Source organism: Camelus ferus, chromosome 10 (assembly GCF_009834535.1).
Source record: "Camelus ferus isolate YT-003-E chromosome 10, BCGSAC_Cfer_1.0, whole genome shotgun sequence".
Taxonomy (NCBI): domain Eukaryota; kingdom Metazoa; phylum Chordata; class Mammalia; order Artiodactyla; family Camelidae; genus Camelus; species Camelus ferus.
The window spans coordinates 4,886,557-4,906,097 of NC_045705.1; the positions used below are offsets into that span (position 1 = coordinate 4,886,557).

A 19,541-nucleotide genomic window follows, 5' to 3' on the forward strand; every position below is an offset into this window, starting at 1 on the left:
CACAGTACTGATGTGCTCAAAGTCCATGCATTCAAATTCCTTTGTATGATAATTTATGGTGATCATGTCTTCAGACTGCACTATTAGCATACTCACCCCTAACAAGAAGTTCTGCCTCATCTGACACACTGTCTGCTGTGGTCTGTACCCTGCAGCCATATCTCCCAGCATGCATCAGAAGGATGTTCCTGATCATTAAATCTGCAGAGGATGCTTGCTGAAAGAGGGATGAAGTGCCAGTTTAAAATGTTGCAAATCTGCCTAGTTCAAGGTGGTTTAAGGGGAACTTTGCATAATCAGTCAAAGGGCCCATTTGCGGCCTTACAATTTATATGACAACAATTCAGAAATCAAACATGCCCTTCTTCGAGGAACACACGGAAGCTATGTTTTCCACAATTGCTAACAAAGGGTTTGAACATTTAATATCGCATATAATGATTTAGCAGCTACAATATTTAAGAAATATTTAAATATGCACAAATTCATATCTTTAAAAGTATAGGGAAAATAATCTGTGAGCAAAAAGTATTGCTTTGCTATTCAGAGACAGGTCTATTTTTTGTGGCAAGAAAACAGTATTAAAAGGAATAACAGCTGGTGGAAATGAATTATGAGGTGACAGTAGTCAAAAGGCTATCTTGCGTGGCTGTATGAATGGCTCCTTTTGTAGGTACACTGTGGACCACAGAATGAGGTAGTGCTTGGGTAAAAGATTGCTGGTCCCAGTGTGTCTTTACTTAACAGAGATTTATTCCTTCCATAACCACCGCCATCAGGAGTAGGGTCGGCCTGAATCTCTGAATGCTTAATCATTCCAATTGCAAACACAAAGGAGGCTCAAATCACCTGATCGTCCCTAGGAGCCCAGTGGTTAGAACACAGTTGAAGAACACCCATAGTTAAGGAGATCCGTTTAACACCAGGGAGAGTATCTTTTAGATGTTTCAGTTCATGGGATCAGTGACGATCCTACATGTTAGAATGACTGGTACAACTTTTCATCACTCAAGCTTGCCTCCCATTTACCGTATCAGGAAGGACAGACTTCCTTTTTCACGAATGTGTAAAGACCTGATATTTACAACAACTCATGAGGTACTTTTTTCCAGATAATGACATAGCAAAACTCTCAATATGCTCTTCAGTTTCCACGTTGCAATCAAAAACAATTCACTGGAATGAGAGTACATGCATGCAGCTTGAAATGACATCTTCAAAGAACTCAACACTTCGCTCCAACAGTATAGTTAGGCACATGAAACAATGTTTAATGCAAGCCATAGAGAAGCACCCCAGGTTAGAGATCTTTTAATTTTTTTGATGGAATGGATGAAGTATCTTTAAAAAATCATGTATTTGTCCTTAGAGGACAGTGTCCTGATGAGTCTTTAAGAGTTTAGTTGTTCACTTTTATTTTGAAATAGAACAATGGACTATATAAAGATCATGAAAGGGAGAATTTCTATAAATCCTTTGGATTCTTTTTTTTTTCTTTAGCATTCATAAAAAGGGTGAGAAGTTATTGCAAGTTTTTAGCCTCTCAAATGATGTGTGTTTCTTTGAATCACTTAACTGTATACTACGTTTGAGGTCATTTCTTTCTGGTGTTTCATTTGTGTGGGTTTTTTTTTTTTTCCTTCCTATTAGTCTTATGATAGGAACTTCTAAGGGTATTGAGGTTTTTCTCTCATGAAATAATTGTTAAGACATGGTCCAGTTCAGTCATTTACAAGGGAATGCTTCTTGGTGAGAATGCATTAAAATGTCATAACAATTACTACAAGGAATGTGATATTTATCCAGTGATTGTCCCCCTCTGCTAATTCCTTCGGTAAAATTGTTGCTCTCAAATTTTATTTTCTCATCTGTAGTAGACTAAGTGCTCACTTCTTTTACATCCAAAAAGGAAATTTACACTTAAAATCTTTTTGATTTAATATGGGGAAACAAAAGCAAAGTGTAAACATCATAAACTATAATTCAGTTTCAAATCTACATAATATAAATGAGTTCAATATATTTACTACTTTATATACTACAGGTCCATCTCAGGTATGAAAATCTCCTTTTCCCCATGGATTTCTAAGATGCTCTCCTGACAGGGGACTCAATTAAATTAAACAAGAATCAATGTGCACACTATGGGCCCAGTATGAGACCTCTGTTTAATGGAAAAGCCCAAGAGAGGCCCAGAAAGTTAGATGACTTTATTAGTTCCAGAAGTAGCGCTTCTGAAAGATGGCCCTTGGAGTTTTTTGGTTTATTTTGTTGTTTTTTAAATTTTCTTGTATTTCAGTTTCACAAAGTGATTGGTGGTAGTTTAACAGCAGAAAAAGTAATGATTTTAAGTCATTTTTCAGACTTACATTTTTGAAAAAAAAAAATTGCAAAATCACACTTCTGTGATTAAATCATTGATTGTCTTATTTTCCAGGCCCTTTTCTTCCCAAATAAGTGATTCCTTTTTGTCCTGGACAAGTCTTAAAACCGTTGTCCTTTTTGTTGAATTATAGTGAAAGAAAAACTTAATGGGATTAAGAGGAGACTTCACTGAAAAATCACACAAAGGTCCAAGGAATTCAGGACAGTGAAGTATACATTATCTTTTCCATGTGGTTCCTTTACTTGGGTCCTGCAATTAATAATGCGCAGTGCTCTGTGAACTCGCAAAAGGTCCAACACCATCTAATAGGAATAAAGTCTGCTACTGCGTATCGGTTAATGCCAAGACTATTTGAGGAGCTGAAATGGTCTCATTTGGGGCCCATTCCTTCTCTTTTGGATTATATCTGCATTATATTTTTACAATTCTAAACAGGGAAGATTAAAAGTAAAATGAATGAATTGTGAACACTAAACCTAAATTACCCTTTCAGAGATTTACCGATCTTTCAAGAGCAGTAATGAGAAGAATTCATGTGGGAGCCCATTATCCTTAATCTCAGCCCACGGTACGCAGTTCCTGAGAGAGAACTTCCACAATTTAGTGCACTTTTAATGAAATGGTTACTTATAGCAGATGTTTGCTTTCTTAAGCTTAAACCTCATTTTCACTTTTTTCTCTCTTAGGAATTACTCTCTCTTTTCTTGTTTTCTTTGACACTTGCTTTATATCCTGCCTTTTATTTGCTGCTTTTTTTGGCTCCACGAACAAATTGCATTACATGTTGCTTCCAAAGAACTTTGCTACAACCAGTGCTTGACACAACGCTCCAAGCACTGTCACCTAGCACAGTGCGTGCCACAGAGTGGGTGTCCTATACACAGTCGTTGAGTGGATGAATCAACGAACGCTCTTTAAGAGGCTGTATGTTCACTCGCTGTGAGAGCAGCAACAGAGCTAAGTCATTCACATCTCTTGGTTACTAGTCTTTCGTTGCTAGATTATTGTACCTTTTATTTATGACTCGGAAGTAATACCGGAAATGTCATCCCTCCATTCAAGCTCAGTCCTTTATTGGCTTTCTCTTTGACTAAATGTCCCCCTCATTCAGCATAAGACTCCTAGTTAAGACTTCCTAAAGATGGAAGCACATTTAACTTGCTGTTCAATGTGTCTATTGACTCTCGCTGCCTAGAGGGTGAAGTCCAGTCTCCCTATTTCAACAGAAGGCTCCTCAGAGCCTGAGTCCACCTGCTGCGGCCGAATCCCGTGTCTCTGTAACCCTGACCTCACGTTTCTTCATACCTGGGAATACTTCCCATGACTCTGCGGAAGACACCTTTAGACACAGCTCAAATGCCTTCTCTTTGTAAAGCCTGGCTGCGTTAGCTCTGCCGCTGTTCAGTTTCGCTTCATTAGGACTTTGCTCATGTCTCTGAACTAGCACTCGGCATTCTTGGAAGTCACCCCCCAGGTCCTCTCCGGGCATTCCCAGGGCCGGGCTGGGCACCAGGGCAGCTGGTGGTCATTGGGTGAACTAATGAAGGCCTGGATGGCTTGTTTTCTTCCTTCTTCCTGCCCAGCAGTACCTCCTCCTCTGCCTCCTTTTTCTCCTAAAGAAATGAGGAAGGGAAATACGAAAAGGCTACGGCTACGAGTAGAGAATGGTACTGAAGGAGTATATTCAGGTTTCGGAATGACACAGAATCGTGTGAACCCCTGTGTTCCACTTATTAAATTTTGAACTTGGGGAAATGACTCTATCGCTCAGAGCCTCTCTTACAGCTTCAATGTGATAACAAAAGCAAAGCCCATAGCAGTGTGTCTGGCACGTAGTAAATGCTTGATAAATGTTATCTGTAAAAGGGCACTATAATTGCATTCTTAGCCAAGAGGAATATTTCTTTAATTGGTATTCACTCCTTCCACGAAGTGGCTATCAGCGTTTTCCATAGCTATAACGAGTTTCCTGGTAAGGGCTCAGCTTTATTTTAGATCTATGTTATTCCTCCTTTCTTACAGAAAACCACTGCATTCAGAATAAGAAGACCTGGAATCTAGCCTGAGTTCACCTTCTGAGCCTTGTGACACTGGGAAAAGCAATTTATTGGCATAATAATGGCCATATTGTCTCTCTCAGGACTATTGAGGGAAATCAAGCAAAATGATGTTCACATGTGAAATATTGGGAGATGCTTCAAAAATGTGAAGTACTTGTAAAGCATTTTTTCAGCAGGATTTAGCAGAATGCTGTGCACATAGTAAGCATTCTGAGAAAGCTTGGGGAACGAACTGTCTGAACAACATAACTTGACTGTTCATATAAATAGTGGCTTCATGCTGATTGACCCAGCCAGAAACCTGCGGGGTACGGCAGTTTTTGTGCCCTCATTTAGGGTTTATTTAACTTTCTCAGTGTCAATCGGCTCACCTAAGGCACTTCCAGCGCCCCCAGCCCCTGGCAAACAGACACAGAAAGGAATGCCTCTTCATAAAGCAAAGTAATATGGTATATGCATTCTATGAGAGGCAATTAAAAAAAAGTCTCTTCTAACATAAAACACTGGATATCAGCTACAACATGGACTATTAGTTATGATTAATGTTATTGACATAAAACTCGGATGGTTAAAATATTTTCCTGGTAACAATATTTCTTTTTCCTAGAGGATAATTTGCTTAAAATGCCCTACCACGATAAGGAAACAACATACATATACATTATTCTTCCTTTTACAATTTTTTCCTTAAAGCTTTATATAATGGGATTGACATTTATGATGATGTGGATTTTCATATATTTTTTAAGAAAGTTGTTAATACTAACTCACATGCTTAAATAATTGGACATATTATCTGAAATCAAAATTTTAGCGGCTACCAGTGAAGAAAATACTAGACAAAATACTATTTGACAAAAACATTCCTGCCTATTAGGGCAAAATGTGAAATGCATCCAAAGATGCACTGAAGACTAAAAGTAGGTAAATACGGCTCTAACACCCCATCACTGGGACCTTGGTGTTTACTTCCAGCACATATTCTAATAGCATATAGTTAAGTACTAAGAAAAATGCAGAAAGAGTTTTTCTTGGTGACATAGATTAAAGAGGAAAAAGGAGATGATAACTCACTGACGAACTCGGGATGGCTAGGTATCGAAACTGGATCATTTAGTATTAGAAGCACAAAGTCACACATTTATGGGATCTGTCCACCATCTCGGTTAAAATGAAGGTTAGGCATTAGGAAGGTGCTCAAAGCAAAAAAAAATTACAGGATCAATCACAATTAAATTTTAGTATAATGAACTTGCTTTATAGATAACAATAGTGAATTTATAAAAAATACCGAATGGACGACAAAATGCCATGCCTATCACATTACTGTTTCTCTTTTCTCAAGCAGATGTGCAGGACTAGGGGCTGTGATATTTAACTTGTCAGTGGACGCCAGGCTTAGGTGGTGTATTTGCACGCTGATTCTTGAAAGAGATCTCTTACCTGATCCTATGTGTATATACATGTATTTATTTTGATCGTATGCATATTGACTCTCTTCCCTAGGGGTGAGGTGAATGGGTAATGCCTTTATCTAAGATTAACATAAGTAGCCAGACAGAAGGACTCCATTAAAGACAGAATGTTTGTGTCCCCCCTCAAATTCATATATTGAAATCTAATCTCCAGTGTGATGGTGTTTGAAAGCGAGGTGTTCGGGAGGTAACTGAGCGTGAACGTGGGTGAAGCCCTCCTGAATGGTATTAGTGCCTTTACAACAGAGCCCTCGGAGAGCGCTCTCACCCCTTCCGCGTGTGCTGTGGGAGGACCATGGTGAACAGATGCCCATCTATCAGTCAGGAAGCTGGCCCTCCCTCCCCGGACATCAAACCTGCTAGTGCCTGCATCTCAGACTTCCCAGCTTCCAAAACTACAAGAAATAAATTTTCTGTTGCGTATAAGCCCCTCAGGCTATGGTGTCTGTTACAGTAGCCTGAAGGGACTAAGACAAGCTCTAAGTGCCTACTGCGTCATTTCTATGTTAATCTAGTGCTTCTAGGTTAAAATAGGCATGAAATAGATAAGGTCGAACCATTTATCAGCCTTATGCTTTCTCGAATTAAATTCGTAACTCCATCCTACTCTTGCCGAAGTTTGTCTTAAATGATTACTGAATATTGGGACTCATAGTTCTTTTATTGTTTATGTAATTATCACCAATTCATTCAACAGATATTTATTTCTGTGTGTTAAGGAGGGCTTTGGGTACACACATAGAGACTGCACACATCAGGAGTGTTTACTCTAATCCAGCTTTGATAGAAAAAATACAGGAAGAGAATGTGGAGTATCTCCCCCTATATTTGCATCTAGGCTTGGAAGAGACATGAAGGAAAGAGATGGGTGTGTTATCTGATAGCACAATGCATGCGCCAGATTCAGAGAAAATATTTTCTCTTTCCGTGTGCTTCATATAGTTTTAGCAATCATTCTGTGAGCAGTGACTCTTACATTTAGGTTTTTGACAGTAGCTTTCAAACCAACTGTTTATATCCTCTGTGGCGTGTCCTCTCTGTGTCTCACTTTTACCCATATGACTTGCCATTACTAGGTTAGTCCTTCTTTAAAGCTGATTTAATTTACAATTTCAAACAACTTCACTGGCTATATTCACCTGTTGCCTACAAGACGGTCCAACATCTTTCTTAGCATTTGCGACTGGACGTAAACTATCTTGTCTCTCACTCTCGTGGAAAACGTATCCTCTGCACCTTTCTTCAAGTGATTTCCCAGTGACGTGCCAAAGTCTGCAAGTTCCGTCTCCCATGTTAAAGCCCTTGTTCAAGTCTTATTTCTTCCAGAAGGGCTTAACTGACCACGAGAAATGGCTATATAATTTGTGGATCTTAGTGTAAAATGAAAATAGGGGGCCCCTTATCCAAAAATGATTAAGAATTTCAAAATGGTGGCAGACAAGCATTACACCAAGCACCAGATCCTTCTCAGTGCGGGGCCCTGGGTGACTACACAGATGGCACAACCATGAAGTTGGTCCTGCTGAACCCAGTCCACACTGCTATTGCCAGCGATCTCTTAGAACACATGTGTATATTCTAGGCAATACTCTTTGGAGTAAATATTGAAAAGCTGGCATACATCTCTTGAAAACTGTAAAATGCCTATCCTTTCCTACCTTAATATTTATACCTTCTGTTTTATTTTTTATTGACTAGCAGTCTTTTTCTTAATGCGTGTTGGCATGAAAACATAGGGATAGACAAATTACGTCTTCTTAAGGCTTATATAAAAAAACACAGCAATAAACTTTGTCTTTTGTGCTGAATATTTGTGAGTCTGCCCAGACATTAGTGTATTTATGTGTTAATCCATCCAGATAGTCTTTTTATTTTTTTCTTGCATCTCCAATGCAAGCACAAAACTCACTGACACACCACTGTCAGCTTCAGTCTGTTAACTTTACACTTGGTATGTTGGTGACAAACAGGGAGACAGCATCTTATAGTTTGAAGGATGGAGATGGGAACTCCCTCTAAACTTAACAGTCCTAGAGCTGGAAGGGACCATAGAGGGATTCTCAGCTTCGCTTTGAAGTTGGCAGTTTTTTAAGTGCCGCAGCAGATCAGTTTTCTGTAAGAGAATTAATTCTAGGCAAGAGTGACACTTAAATTCACATGAGTAATATTATTAGAAAATCCTTTCTAGTGTTTGTATGACAGATCAACCTTCTCATGGAATCTCTTCAGTAATAATATTTTATAATCTGAACAGCACCTAGTCCATAGATTGGCTCAATGAGGCAACACTGGTAGGTAAAAAGATGTTAACAATTCTGGCAGGCAATAAATGTTTTTCCCTAAAAGTAAATGACACCATTATCTAGTAATGGAATGATATTACTGCCTTTCACTAAGTTTATGCTTTTTAAATTACCTCTCACTGATGTTACATAAAGGTGATAGAACTAGTAAGAAAAAATTTTGTTCACTCATGCATTAGCTTGTGCTTTGTAAACAGCTAGTAATGGCATGGCCTCCAGGAAAGTTCTAGAATAATACTGCAATAGCTACACATTTTATTTTATGAGAGCTCACAGCACACGCACAGTTATAAAACTGTTCATTCATTCAAGTAGCAATCATTTGTTAGAGTGTCTATTTTGTCTAAACAGGAAGTTGAAAATACTTGGACCCTTGGAGGCTATGTCCTTGTCCTTTGCTGATAAGAAGTATGTCTGAGCCTTGACCCAACCTATGGATTTTTCTCAACAGAGTGCTTCAGCTGACTGAGTTGGTACAAGAGATAAAATCTGTCATACCTGATCTGCACATGCTCCAAGAATAAAAGATAAATAATGCCTTTGAGAAACTCACAATGCAATGTGAGGGACAGACAACTAGCTGTAATACAATGTGGTGTGTTAAAGATAGATAAGGGAACAAAAAGATAATTGCCAGAAAAACTGACTTCAGCATGGAAGGAAAAATAGCAAATCATCCAGCTCAACCAATTCCTACAGCAGTTGGGAAAACTGAGGGCTGAAGAGTGCAGGTGGCTTGTCGAGGACAAGCCAAGCGTGGAGGCAGAAGTGGAGCCTGGGGCACCTGACCCCCAGTCCGGCGTCCTTTCCGTTCCGTGCTATTGTGCCTAGGAAACCAATCCTTGTTCCACTTAACCCGGTAAGTAATTTGACTCACTTGTACGAGTTAGAGCAAAACTGGGCAAGAGCATCACAATAAGATGGCTTCATTATACGGCAGAAACCACAAAACTATTATTAGAAAATAATTCGCAGGTAAACCATAGAATGATTCTGAGAGCTCACGGTTTTTTGTCTGTTTTTTATCAACCACATCTAGGCGTGAAATGCTGCACCTTCCTTTGAAACGCCAGAATCACCTTTCTGTTAACACACGAGGCCCATCAGCCTCATTTTCTCAGGCCATCATTCACCTTTTCTGTGACTGCTGACCCATCCCTGAGAGAATTTTCCGTGTGACCCACAACTGACCTGTTTTCTTTTAGCGACGTGTCGTTATTAGGGACACCGCTGTAGAGGAAGAATTTTCCAAATGTGACTTCCTAACTTAAGAGCATGATTTCGATGGAGCAATATTTTACTGATATATCAATGTATCTGTTCTCTCTTTTCTAGTATTGTCATTATTTTCAATTTATCTTTGAAGGTTAACACTATCTTGTTACCCCATCATATAAAGGCTTCCAGGATGAACTGCGTTTTATTCTGCTGCTTGTTCCTACATTGCAGAATCGTCAGTGTCTACACACAAGTTTAGCCCCATCCTGGCTATGGGAAAGGTGCTGAGACATCTGTCTGAAGGATTTCTATTTCTTCCCCAAAATCACGAAGCCCAGTAAGGCAGCATATAGTAGCTCTCACCTCACTCATCAGTTAGATCCAGTATTGATCTGGTACTGTCATAACGTCCCAAAGTCTTGGGAACGTAGTAGACTGCTCTGAGTTTCATTGATTTTGCATGGAACTCTAAGAATGGCTCTGGAATGAAGCCAGATCATTTGAGTGCCTCTATTTTACTCAGGACTCTTAGGTCCAAGCAGTTTATCACCCTGGGTCTCTGGCATCATGGGGGAAAGAGGACAGCTAATGCTAAAACTAGAAGACCTCTACCTGCTCTAACCTACTGCGTCTGTTTCTCTCCTTTCCCTGTCACTGGTAACTAACCCATTTGCACCTGCCCCTTTACTCTTGCTGAGGCATTGATTCTATCCCTGTCTTTGGATCGCCAATAACTCTCTACAGTACAATACCTTCCAACAACTGGAATGGAACTTTACTGCCTCATATAAATTAAATTTTGCATCTTCAGATTCTCGTAACTTCTGCCCTGCTAGCGTTTATTCTTTCCTATTAGTCATCTCTTCCTCCTTCCAACAAGGTGACTAAACAACGTACTAGGAAGTATTTAAAATCTGTCCCGAGAGCCACCAGTGAAACATACCCTGTGTTATTATGGCCACACATGACATTACACTATAGTGAGGATTCCTCAGGCGGGGGTTTCACACCCCATTGGTTGCTGTGCTTTATGGTGATACTACTTGCGTGTAATGTTGCTCAAAGAATCTGGTAGACCATTAGGCTAGTAGGATTTGGACTTTTTTCACTGTGATAGACTAAGGATGTCCACACCCACTTTGCTATTTGTTCTATTGAAAATAATTCTTCCTTTTCAAAATAAATCAAGGCTGCAATGCAGCTGATACTGTTCGAGACTCAAAACAAAAAACAAAAAAACCAAAAAAACACCCTAACAACCTATTAACAAGTCTAATTCCTACTCCTTAAATCTGGACTGGCCTTGGTAATTTTTTGACTAGTAGAATATGGCAGACATGATGTCTTGAAAATTCTGTGGCTAGATCATAAGAAGACCTAAAACTTCTTTCTAGACTTCCTAGACTTAATTTGTTCTGGAAAAGTCAGCTGCCATTTAAAAAGTTGGACTATCTTGGGTCTGTCATCCCTATAAACAAAGGTCAATTTATTTGTGTAGAGATAAGACATGGAGAAAGAGAGAAGTCCAGATGTGCCCAGTTTTTTAACTATTCTAGCCCAGCCACCAGGCTTGTGAGTAAAGAAACCATCCTGAGCCTTCTAAACCGGGCAGAAGAACAACAAAAACCGTGGAATCCATCTAACAGCCAGAACTGAGGCTCCAAGCAATCGCGAGCCATTTGGCTACCTTGGCGGAAGGCTCAGCCACTGTGGAACAGATTCAAGCCATCCCTGGTGTTATCTGCCTCATTTCCTGACTCACAAAATCGTGAGCTGAGCATCATGGTTGTCCTTTACACCACTAAGCTTTGGGGTGACTTGGGGCGCAACAGTAAACCACCATAAAATAGTTAGGTGCCTGGACGTAGAAGGCTGCTGTAACTAACGTCTAAACACATGGCATTGGCTTTGAGGTTCTAGGTTCTAGGACAGAGGCTGGGGAGGACCATGAGGACAGTACTCCTGAGAGCTGGGAGGCTCTCGAGGAGATCACTGATGAGAGAGTGAAGAGCAGGGAGGAAACTGTTCCTGAGACTGGAGAAAAGGGGCCCCTTTCCATACTGTTGGAAAATGTGGCGATACTGCCACCTAAGATAGCGTGAACAACACATTATCCACAGTGGACAAACTGAATTTGCCTAAGGAGATTTTCAGGAAGAAAACAGAAAGTACCAACAGATTTCTTCTTGCCACGTATGATGAAGTCTGAATACCGAGAGATGAACTGAAAAGACAGAATCGCTCATTTTTCAAGCAGAATAGAGAGGAAATCTCGAGGACTTCAGATTAAAAACAAAACCAACTCTAGATTTCCTTGCCAAGTGGTAACAGACTAGTAGAGTAACGGCTTTGGAAAACATCAAGTCCAGGGTGCTACCAAATAAAGCATGTTCCCAGGGGAAAGATCCCAAGTGTGTGGCTATAAGATCCTGTATTTACTACAGAATATAAAGTGTATTTTTTTCCATAGCAACCAGACCCTCAGTCCAAGATAGGGAGGGACTCAAAGAAATTGATAATGGACTCTTCAGAAAGGGTACTGAGTAATAAACCGGCAAATAAATGAGCAAAACTCATGTCTGCAGTTACGTGGAAGATGGAAAGGGTTCCTAATGAATGTGCTGATCCGATTGAGGAGATTTATAGGGAGAATAAAAGTGTTGAAAGTGCTGACTACTGAGTGGCTTCTCTTGGTTGTCTGTGATGCTGTATGAGATGAGTGACAGGAGCTAAAAACCGACCTTCATTTTCAGGAAGAATTTAGAGGAAGTATTTCCAATCCAGAACTTGCTGAGAAAAATTAACTATTTTTCATTTCATCTTCTTGAACTACAAAAGGACTGGAAAAAAGAGAAGGCCTTTGTATCCACTGGGTAAATATCACCTAAAGGCATTTTAAACTATATTTCAATCTTGTGGGTATCAACCATATTTGCACTTCATTCTTACAAGTAAAGATGATATTCTATGTGTCTGGCACATAGAAGACTCTTTAGATATATGAAAGAATATGGTTTGCTGTGGAAAAAGTGTGTTAACAGACATTTCAAAAGAAAAAAAAATGAGCAAGAATGGTGGAATAACTTTTATGTCCAATCTTTTTGCAAAAACATAATATTCTACGTGGAATAGTTAATTTTATATAAGAATTTCTAAAAATGAATTTTCCAGTTAAATATCTAGCTGTTTCAAGTTTCTTCTCAAAATTCAAGTTTTTCAGGTATTCACATTTTATTTGTGATATCAGTAAATATTTTAACAAGTGCAATCTTCAACAAGTATCTGTATTACTGCGACTATGTGCTTTACTACCAAACACTGAGTATTCCTTGGCTAGGTCTAACTTGACAGTTATTAATGCTTAGAAACAAGTTTCTGAGTGAAAGAGTAGCCCACTGCAAAAGAAGAAAATTTGGGTCACAGCATCCATTTAAGCACTGTCTTTCACAGTCACGAAGATTCTCATCACCATCCAAAATACTTAGAATTTAGGGAATTCAAACACATCAATGTCAGAAAAGACAAACGATTCAAACTACTGCTTAGATTGTGGGCTACAACAGCAATCTTCCAATGAAGACTCAATCAGAAGAAGAACAGTTCAGTTAAAAGGAAAGGTCAAATTGAATAAATGTGTCAATCAGAAGCCAACCATGAAAAGTTCAAGGTCAAGGACTGCAGTCACATTCAGCTGACATTTTGAAAGTGAATCGAGACACTCTGACACAGAAAACTCATTTTTAATGACAAGGCTTTGCAATTTTATGAAAGAGAATCCACCAATTATTTAATGTACAAAAATCAGTTTACTGAGAGATTGAATAATTATCAAAGAGGCCATATTCTATTACTTCCCCTCACTCTTCTGATAGTGCTTCTGATATTTCAAGGAGCATTTGCAAGACTCTTTCAAAGCTGCACATCTTTGAATTGACTGCAACATCAATGATTATATACGCACATATATTCCATCCTAAGATTTCATATTGATAGGGCTTAAATTTTTCACTATATGTGGATATTTTTTGTTATGCATGTGCTGTTTATATAAGTTAAGGGATGCTGTCTTTTACCCAGAAAAAAGACATTGTTCCTGTTTATAAAATTATTATTGCTTTTAGAGGAACTTTTTATTTAGCTTTAGGAAAACTTTTTATCATTTATCAAGATATTATATATACAAATATATTTTCGGCCATAGGGAAGAGAATTCTGATCGGAGATTAATTTTTCAATTTGGAACCCCTTCTGAATGAAGAACTTTCCAATTGTGAGGACAGCATGAGACTGAAATATCTTCCATAAATCAAGCATGTATGCAATGTCTAACAAAGAAAAATATGATTTGGGGGCTACCTATAAATGCCCCCTCCTGAAGAAATACTTAATGTTCACTAGAATTTTTTAGAATGATTTCACTGTTATTGGAAGCCATATCTGAGGGTTTTAGTCTTTGACTGTAACACTTAAAAAATCACAGAATTTCAGAATTAGTTGGGAACAGTAGGAATCATCTACTCTAACCTCTTCACTTTGAAGATGAGGGCTCGGAGACGTGACATGACTCATCCAAGGTTATGCAGCTAAGCAGGGACAAAGGTGGGTCCACCTCCCAAAACCCTTGACTCTCTCTCCCCACCAGATCTAGTCGTCTTTGATCATATGATCAAATCGCTCTGTAGTGCGCTTTGACATTGTATCATTCCTGAAAAAAAAACCTAGCAGCATCTATTTAAATTAAAAAAATAGTTTTATTCTTTTATCCTGCAATTTATTCCTGGGAATCTATTCCATGGAAAGGAAATTATTAATACCCAAGGATGCAGATCTTGAGAGATGCTTTCTGTAGTACTGTTTACTGATCCCTCGAAACAGGAACAAAGTTAATACAAAGGGCAAAGGATAAATAAGTTGAGGTATAGTCATATACCTATTATGTACCCATTAAAAAGAATGGATTAGAGATACATCATGTGACATGGAAGAATTTTTAAGATAATAAGGAGATGCAAAAATGTATGTAAAGTGTGTTTCAATTTAGAAAATAATCACAAAAATATCCTTCCACATATGGAAATCTGCCTAGGATTACAGTAGGACAAAAGGAAATATAGAAGGTTGTATACAGAACATTAACCAGCTTAACTAGGTATGGTAAATGCTTTCATGGGGAGGAAGAAGGTAGGGGAAGGTCATCCCAATAAAAGCAGCATGCATGATATGATCTCACATGTGCATCATGTGTGTCTATGTATGCTTGAAGAGATGCAGGAAAGCATGATTACAAAGATGCACAGTAATTATTTTAAGGTAGCAGGATTCCAAGGGATTTTCATTCTCTTCCTTCTAGTTTTAGTATGTTCAAATGATCTACAGTAAGCTTGTGTTATTTATATAAGGAGAAAAAAAATCTACCTTCATCATAGTGAAAAGATGAAAAACTGACTTTGATGTAGAGCTGAACGATATGGTTACTATGGAGAAGCATCAAAGTGTTTATCATCACCTGCTGATACTATGAACTAATCAGCTTACGTGGCTAAAACGATCCATGCTGCTGCTAAGTACCTCTTCCTCCACAAGGGGAGATTGCATTTCTAGCTACAGATGGTCTTTTAGAACTTAGTCTCTTTATGATTCTGCATCTCTGACGTATGGTCTCCTCAAGGCGTCTGTTAACGACGAGTCTTCATATTTCCTTTTGCTGATTTTCAGTCTGATCCAGCACTATAGTTGTATGCTAGCAACCTGCAGCTGCATTCTCTTAGTCATCATGTAATATATTGTTCTTCATATATTCTTTTAAACTCTCTTTGCAAAGGTCATATTTTAGTTAATCTTGGGGCACCTGCTCCAATGTTCTCTTGCCAATATCTATTCTCCATGTCTGCCCAATCCAGGACAATTTAGTAAATGCAGGCAAGTGCATTCCAGACCTCAAAACATATTATTTGTTTTAACATTAAGAACTACTGGTGAGTAGCACTGATGACATAGTAAATGTAAAGCTTATGATGCTAGACGAGACCTCAACGATGAGTAGAAGATGACATTTTATAACAGCTTTTTCAGATCTTCAGATTTAACTAGAACTTGATGTCACTAGGATGTTACAAGCTCATAGACTTAGTTTTTATTTTAGGCTTAGTCAAGCAGACTGTATTATGTATCAATGATGTAGAAATATTCCATTATATTTCTTTAAATTTATCTTGGCTACACATAGAGTTTCTATGCAGACCCATATACAATTTGTATTTTTAATTATCTTTTGGTATATTAAGGCCTATAGTTGAGATGATTTCTTGGTACCTTTTGATTTCATATATTGGCATTATAATCATGAGTAGGTAAGACTTTCTTGGAAGGTTTCCTGAAGGACTTTGATGGTACTCTTTGGTGTTACCAGCTAAAAATCAACCTCATGGAAAATTAATTTTCTACCATTGTAATCACAGGTGAAATCTTCATCTTTGAGTCCAAGGAGTTCAACAAAAATGCCTAATGTGAACTATACTCATTATAAACTTTGTCTAGTTTGCATGTCTTTAATCAATAAAGCTTAGTCATCTTTGTTTTTGTCTTTGAATGTCATTTGGAAGCTCCTAAAATCTTTTGAATTCTCAAGTCTAATATTTACTTGAGGAATCCTACAATCTGTATTCCTTTATTGTACCTTAAAACCACAGTTATAAGCATAGTAATAAATATAAGTTTCACAGGAAACAGAATTATTGAATATAGAAGTTGAAAATATGAATTTCGACTAATTTTTCATCTCTACCTTTGTCCTTAGGTTAGTCTACTATTACCACAGCTTTATGTAATAAACTCTTAATTTAATTCTAGATCACGAACAGCTTCATAAATGTGTCTATGCTCTCCAACAGCTTAAGCGGCAGCAAAATCAATGCTAACACAATGATACCACCATTCATTAATGAAAAACAACTGGCCCGTGCTGGTTGAAAGAACCTATGAGTTCATTTTGGGTATGGAATATTCAGTATATTTCATGTTTGCTTTAGATATATCCACAAACTCTGATCAACAGTTTATTAATAAGTATATCTGCTTTGGTTCTGATCAAATATAGTTAAAGCACAGGAGTCATTAGAATCGATATATGGAAGAGACATTTAACATGGATTATGTTAGGATAGATAAGGTAGCAAATATGATAATTGTCTTCAGAATATGCTATTTTTCTGAATTATTCATTAATTCATTTATTTTTAATTAAAATTCATGTTTCTCTGTTAATTTTTTTCTTTATAACGGCTGCCAATTTTCTATTACCAAGTGAAGTGATTAAAATGTCCTAACATTTGAAAAAAAGAGAACATGAGCCAAACAAAATGAAAAAATAACCAGATCAAGTGCCTCAACTGACTTCATTCAATAAAAGGGTCTGTTTAGATAGAGAGTGGTTAATTTAGTCAGAGCAGTTGACCTGGTTTGTGTTGCTAGGGACCCCACGTGCTGAGTTGCGGTGTTGTGCAAATGATTATCTTCAAAACTACTCCTTCTCCCCTGCTTATTTAGCACCACATGTATAATCTAGCTTTTAGTTTAATCTTAAAAATAATACCATAACTGAGGGTAAGGATCGTTTGGCACTGATAATTAAGTGTTTTAGGCTGTGTAATAGATTGTTGCAGTAATGGCCCCAAAGTTTCTCATGCCTTCCTGGATTCATACGCTTGGGGAACCCCCTCCCACACTCACTGTGCCTCATGAAGTGAATTGCACTGGCCAGTGAGACATTAGCAAACATGGAACAGGCGCTTGCAATGCGTGCGTGTGTGTGTGTGTGTGTGTGTGTGTATTGGAGATTGCTGCTTTGGAACAACCACGCGACATGGCCTGGGCGAGCCTGCTGTAGGGTGAGAGACCACTGAGAGCATGGACAAGCGTCCTTGCTGCTGCCCCAGTTGACCTGAAAGCTGATGGCAGATGCATTAAGGAGCCTAATTGAGACCAGCAGGTAAAACAACGGAGTCCAGCTCAAACAACTGACCCACAGAATTGGATCATAAATTCTGTAGAGTTTGCTTTGCAGCAAAAGCTAACTAAAACAGAAATCAGAACTATAATTGAATGAGATTTTTGTGGGTCCCGGGGTGAGGGTTGCAAAGTAGAGAAATGTAAAAAACTGTGGCCAGGGAGCAGATGGAGGTAGATTGCAAAAATGGAGACACCACTTTGCAGTTCCTCCCTATGGGACGTCTCCCCACTCTTTGAATCTGGTATGGCCTTAGGACTTGTTTCCACTAATACAGTGTGACAGAAGTGACACTGAGCAAATTCTGAGCCTAGGCCTAGGGGATCATGACACTTTTGTTTTTGGATCTTGGAACCCTGAGATTTCCATGTGAACAGGTCTGGGCTAGCCTGGTGGATGATGAGAAACACCTGGCCCATTTGCCCCTGGAGTCCCAGCCAAGAGCCAGCTGATCCCCAACATTAGTGCCTTGAAGTTGGCCGGCAGCTGACTGCAAATGCATGAGTGAGTCTTTCCAAGACCAGCAGCTGAACTCCGGCTAAGTCCAGCCCAAACTATCACCCCGGAATCACTAGCTAAATAGATGATGGTTTGAAACCACTAAGTTTTGGGGTGGTTTGCTTTGCACCAAAAACTAACTTATACAGACTATGTTTGGTTAATGGTCACCTCTATGTAGTTAGAATAATTACTGCTTAATTCCTTTCCTATAATTATTCATAGTTTGGTATTCATATCTTTTCTTATAGTTATTCAATTTTGGTCTAAGATTAAATGTGGTTAGAAACAGCAATGTGGGCAAAACCCAAAAACAGTTAGCTAAGAAAAAATGATCCTTAATCTCTTCTGCCTGATTATTCTTAAAGGCAAATGAAAAGCATTCTTGCTGAAATGCTTGCATCTCTCACTCTAGCTAAAGTTATTTTCAACACCAGCGACATTGCAGTAGACTGTTCAGAATAATTACTGTTGTGATGGGCACAGTAAGCAAAGCGCGTCACAGGTCCCTTACTTCAGGGAAAGCCAAAGGCCCTCCAGTATTTCTTACTTCTTAAGTGGTGGATACTGGTAATTAGCATTCAGGTTTCAGAAATGCTTTTAGGAAATACTACCGCTATACCTAATGAGTACCTTAAAACAAATTTTGTCAATATGCCACATGTATTCATATGCTATCAGCAGTTAAAAGGGATAAAATACAGTATTTTATAGTTTTAGTTTGGCTTCTTATTATGAAATTCTTGGACTGTTGAGTACAGTGTTGTAGCTTCACAATTAATGTGTTCTAAATTATTTTAGCTAATTTTGCTTAAAATTTTTTGTAAAACTAAAACATTATTTTGGTTTTATAGAGGTGTAAGGTATATGATGAAAAATGGTTTGATTTTAGGGTAATTTAAAAATTCTCAGAAAGGTTTTTTATTACCTTGCCTTATACTAGTTGATTGAAAAACCTTTAGTAATAATCTTAGTTGAATTCAACTGAACATTAATTCTTATGAACAAGTATTTCTGCCAGTGACATACTGGGTCAACAATTCAAGTTTCTCCTCCAGAGTTTATTTTTCTCAACAGTATAATGTCTCAATACTGACAACATTGATCACATTCAGTAGTTGTTCAACTGTCTAGATTCAGATTTCTAGAAGGGAGAGATCATGTTTTACTCGACCATATGGTTTCTTCCCTGAAATTTTGCTATATATATTACAGGTAATCATTAAGCTTTTGTAAAGTGAATAAATGTATTAAAATTTTTCCTGATATTGGTGTATTTCTTTCTTTCTCTCTTTCTTTTTTTTTTTGGTGTGGTAGTTTAGCAGATGGGCAAAGAAATTCAGAAAGTGACTATATGGAAAACTGTAAAATTGTATTTATTTATATAATAACTAATTTAGCAAGTAATTCACTAGACATGATGCCAGGTACTGGCAATCGTTAGCAAAATAAGGATGATTCTTGTTTTCAAAAATATATAATGTAGGCAAGGAATAAATGTGAAAGAAAGTAGAAATTTTGATTTTAGCCCCTGCTTTTTTTTTAAGCTGCATTAAATTCTTAGAGCTGCTTCTAAAAGAATAAGAAGTCTCCTGA

At 38.1% G+C, this 19,541-nt stretch overlaps 1 protein-coding gene across 1 annotated transcript in view; it reads right to left on the reverse strand.

Moving 5' to 3' along the window:
* The window catches only part of CNTN5 (contactin 5), a 550,779-nt gene that overhangs the window by 97,340 nt on the left and 433,898 nt on the right, over positions 1-19,541 (reverse strand). Inside the window, 1 exon segment of the mRNA XM_032488283.1 lies at positions 97-217. Coding sequence (XP_032344174.1) covers positions 97-217 — 121 coding nt within the window.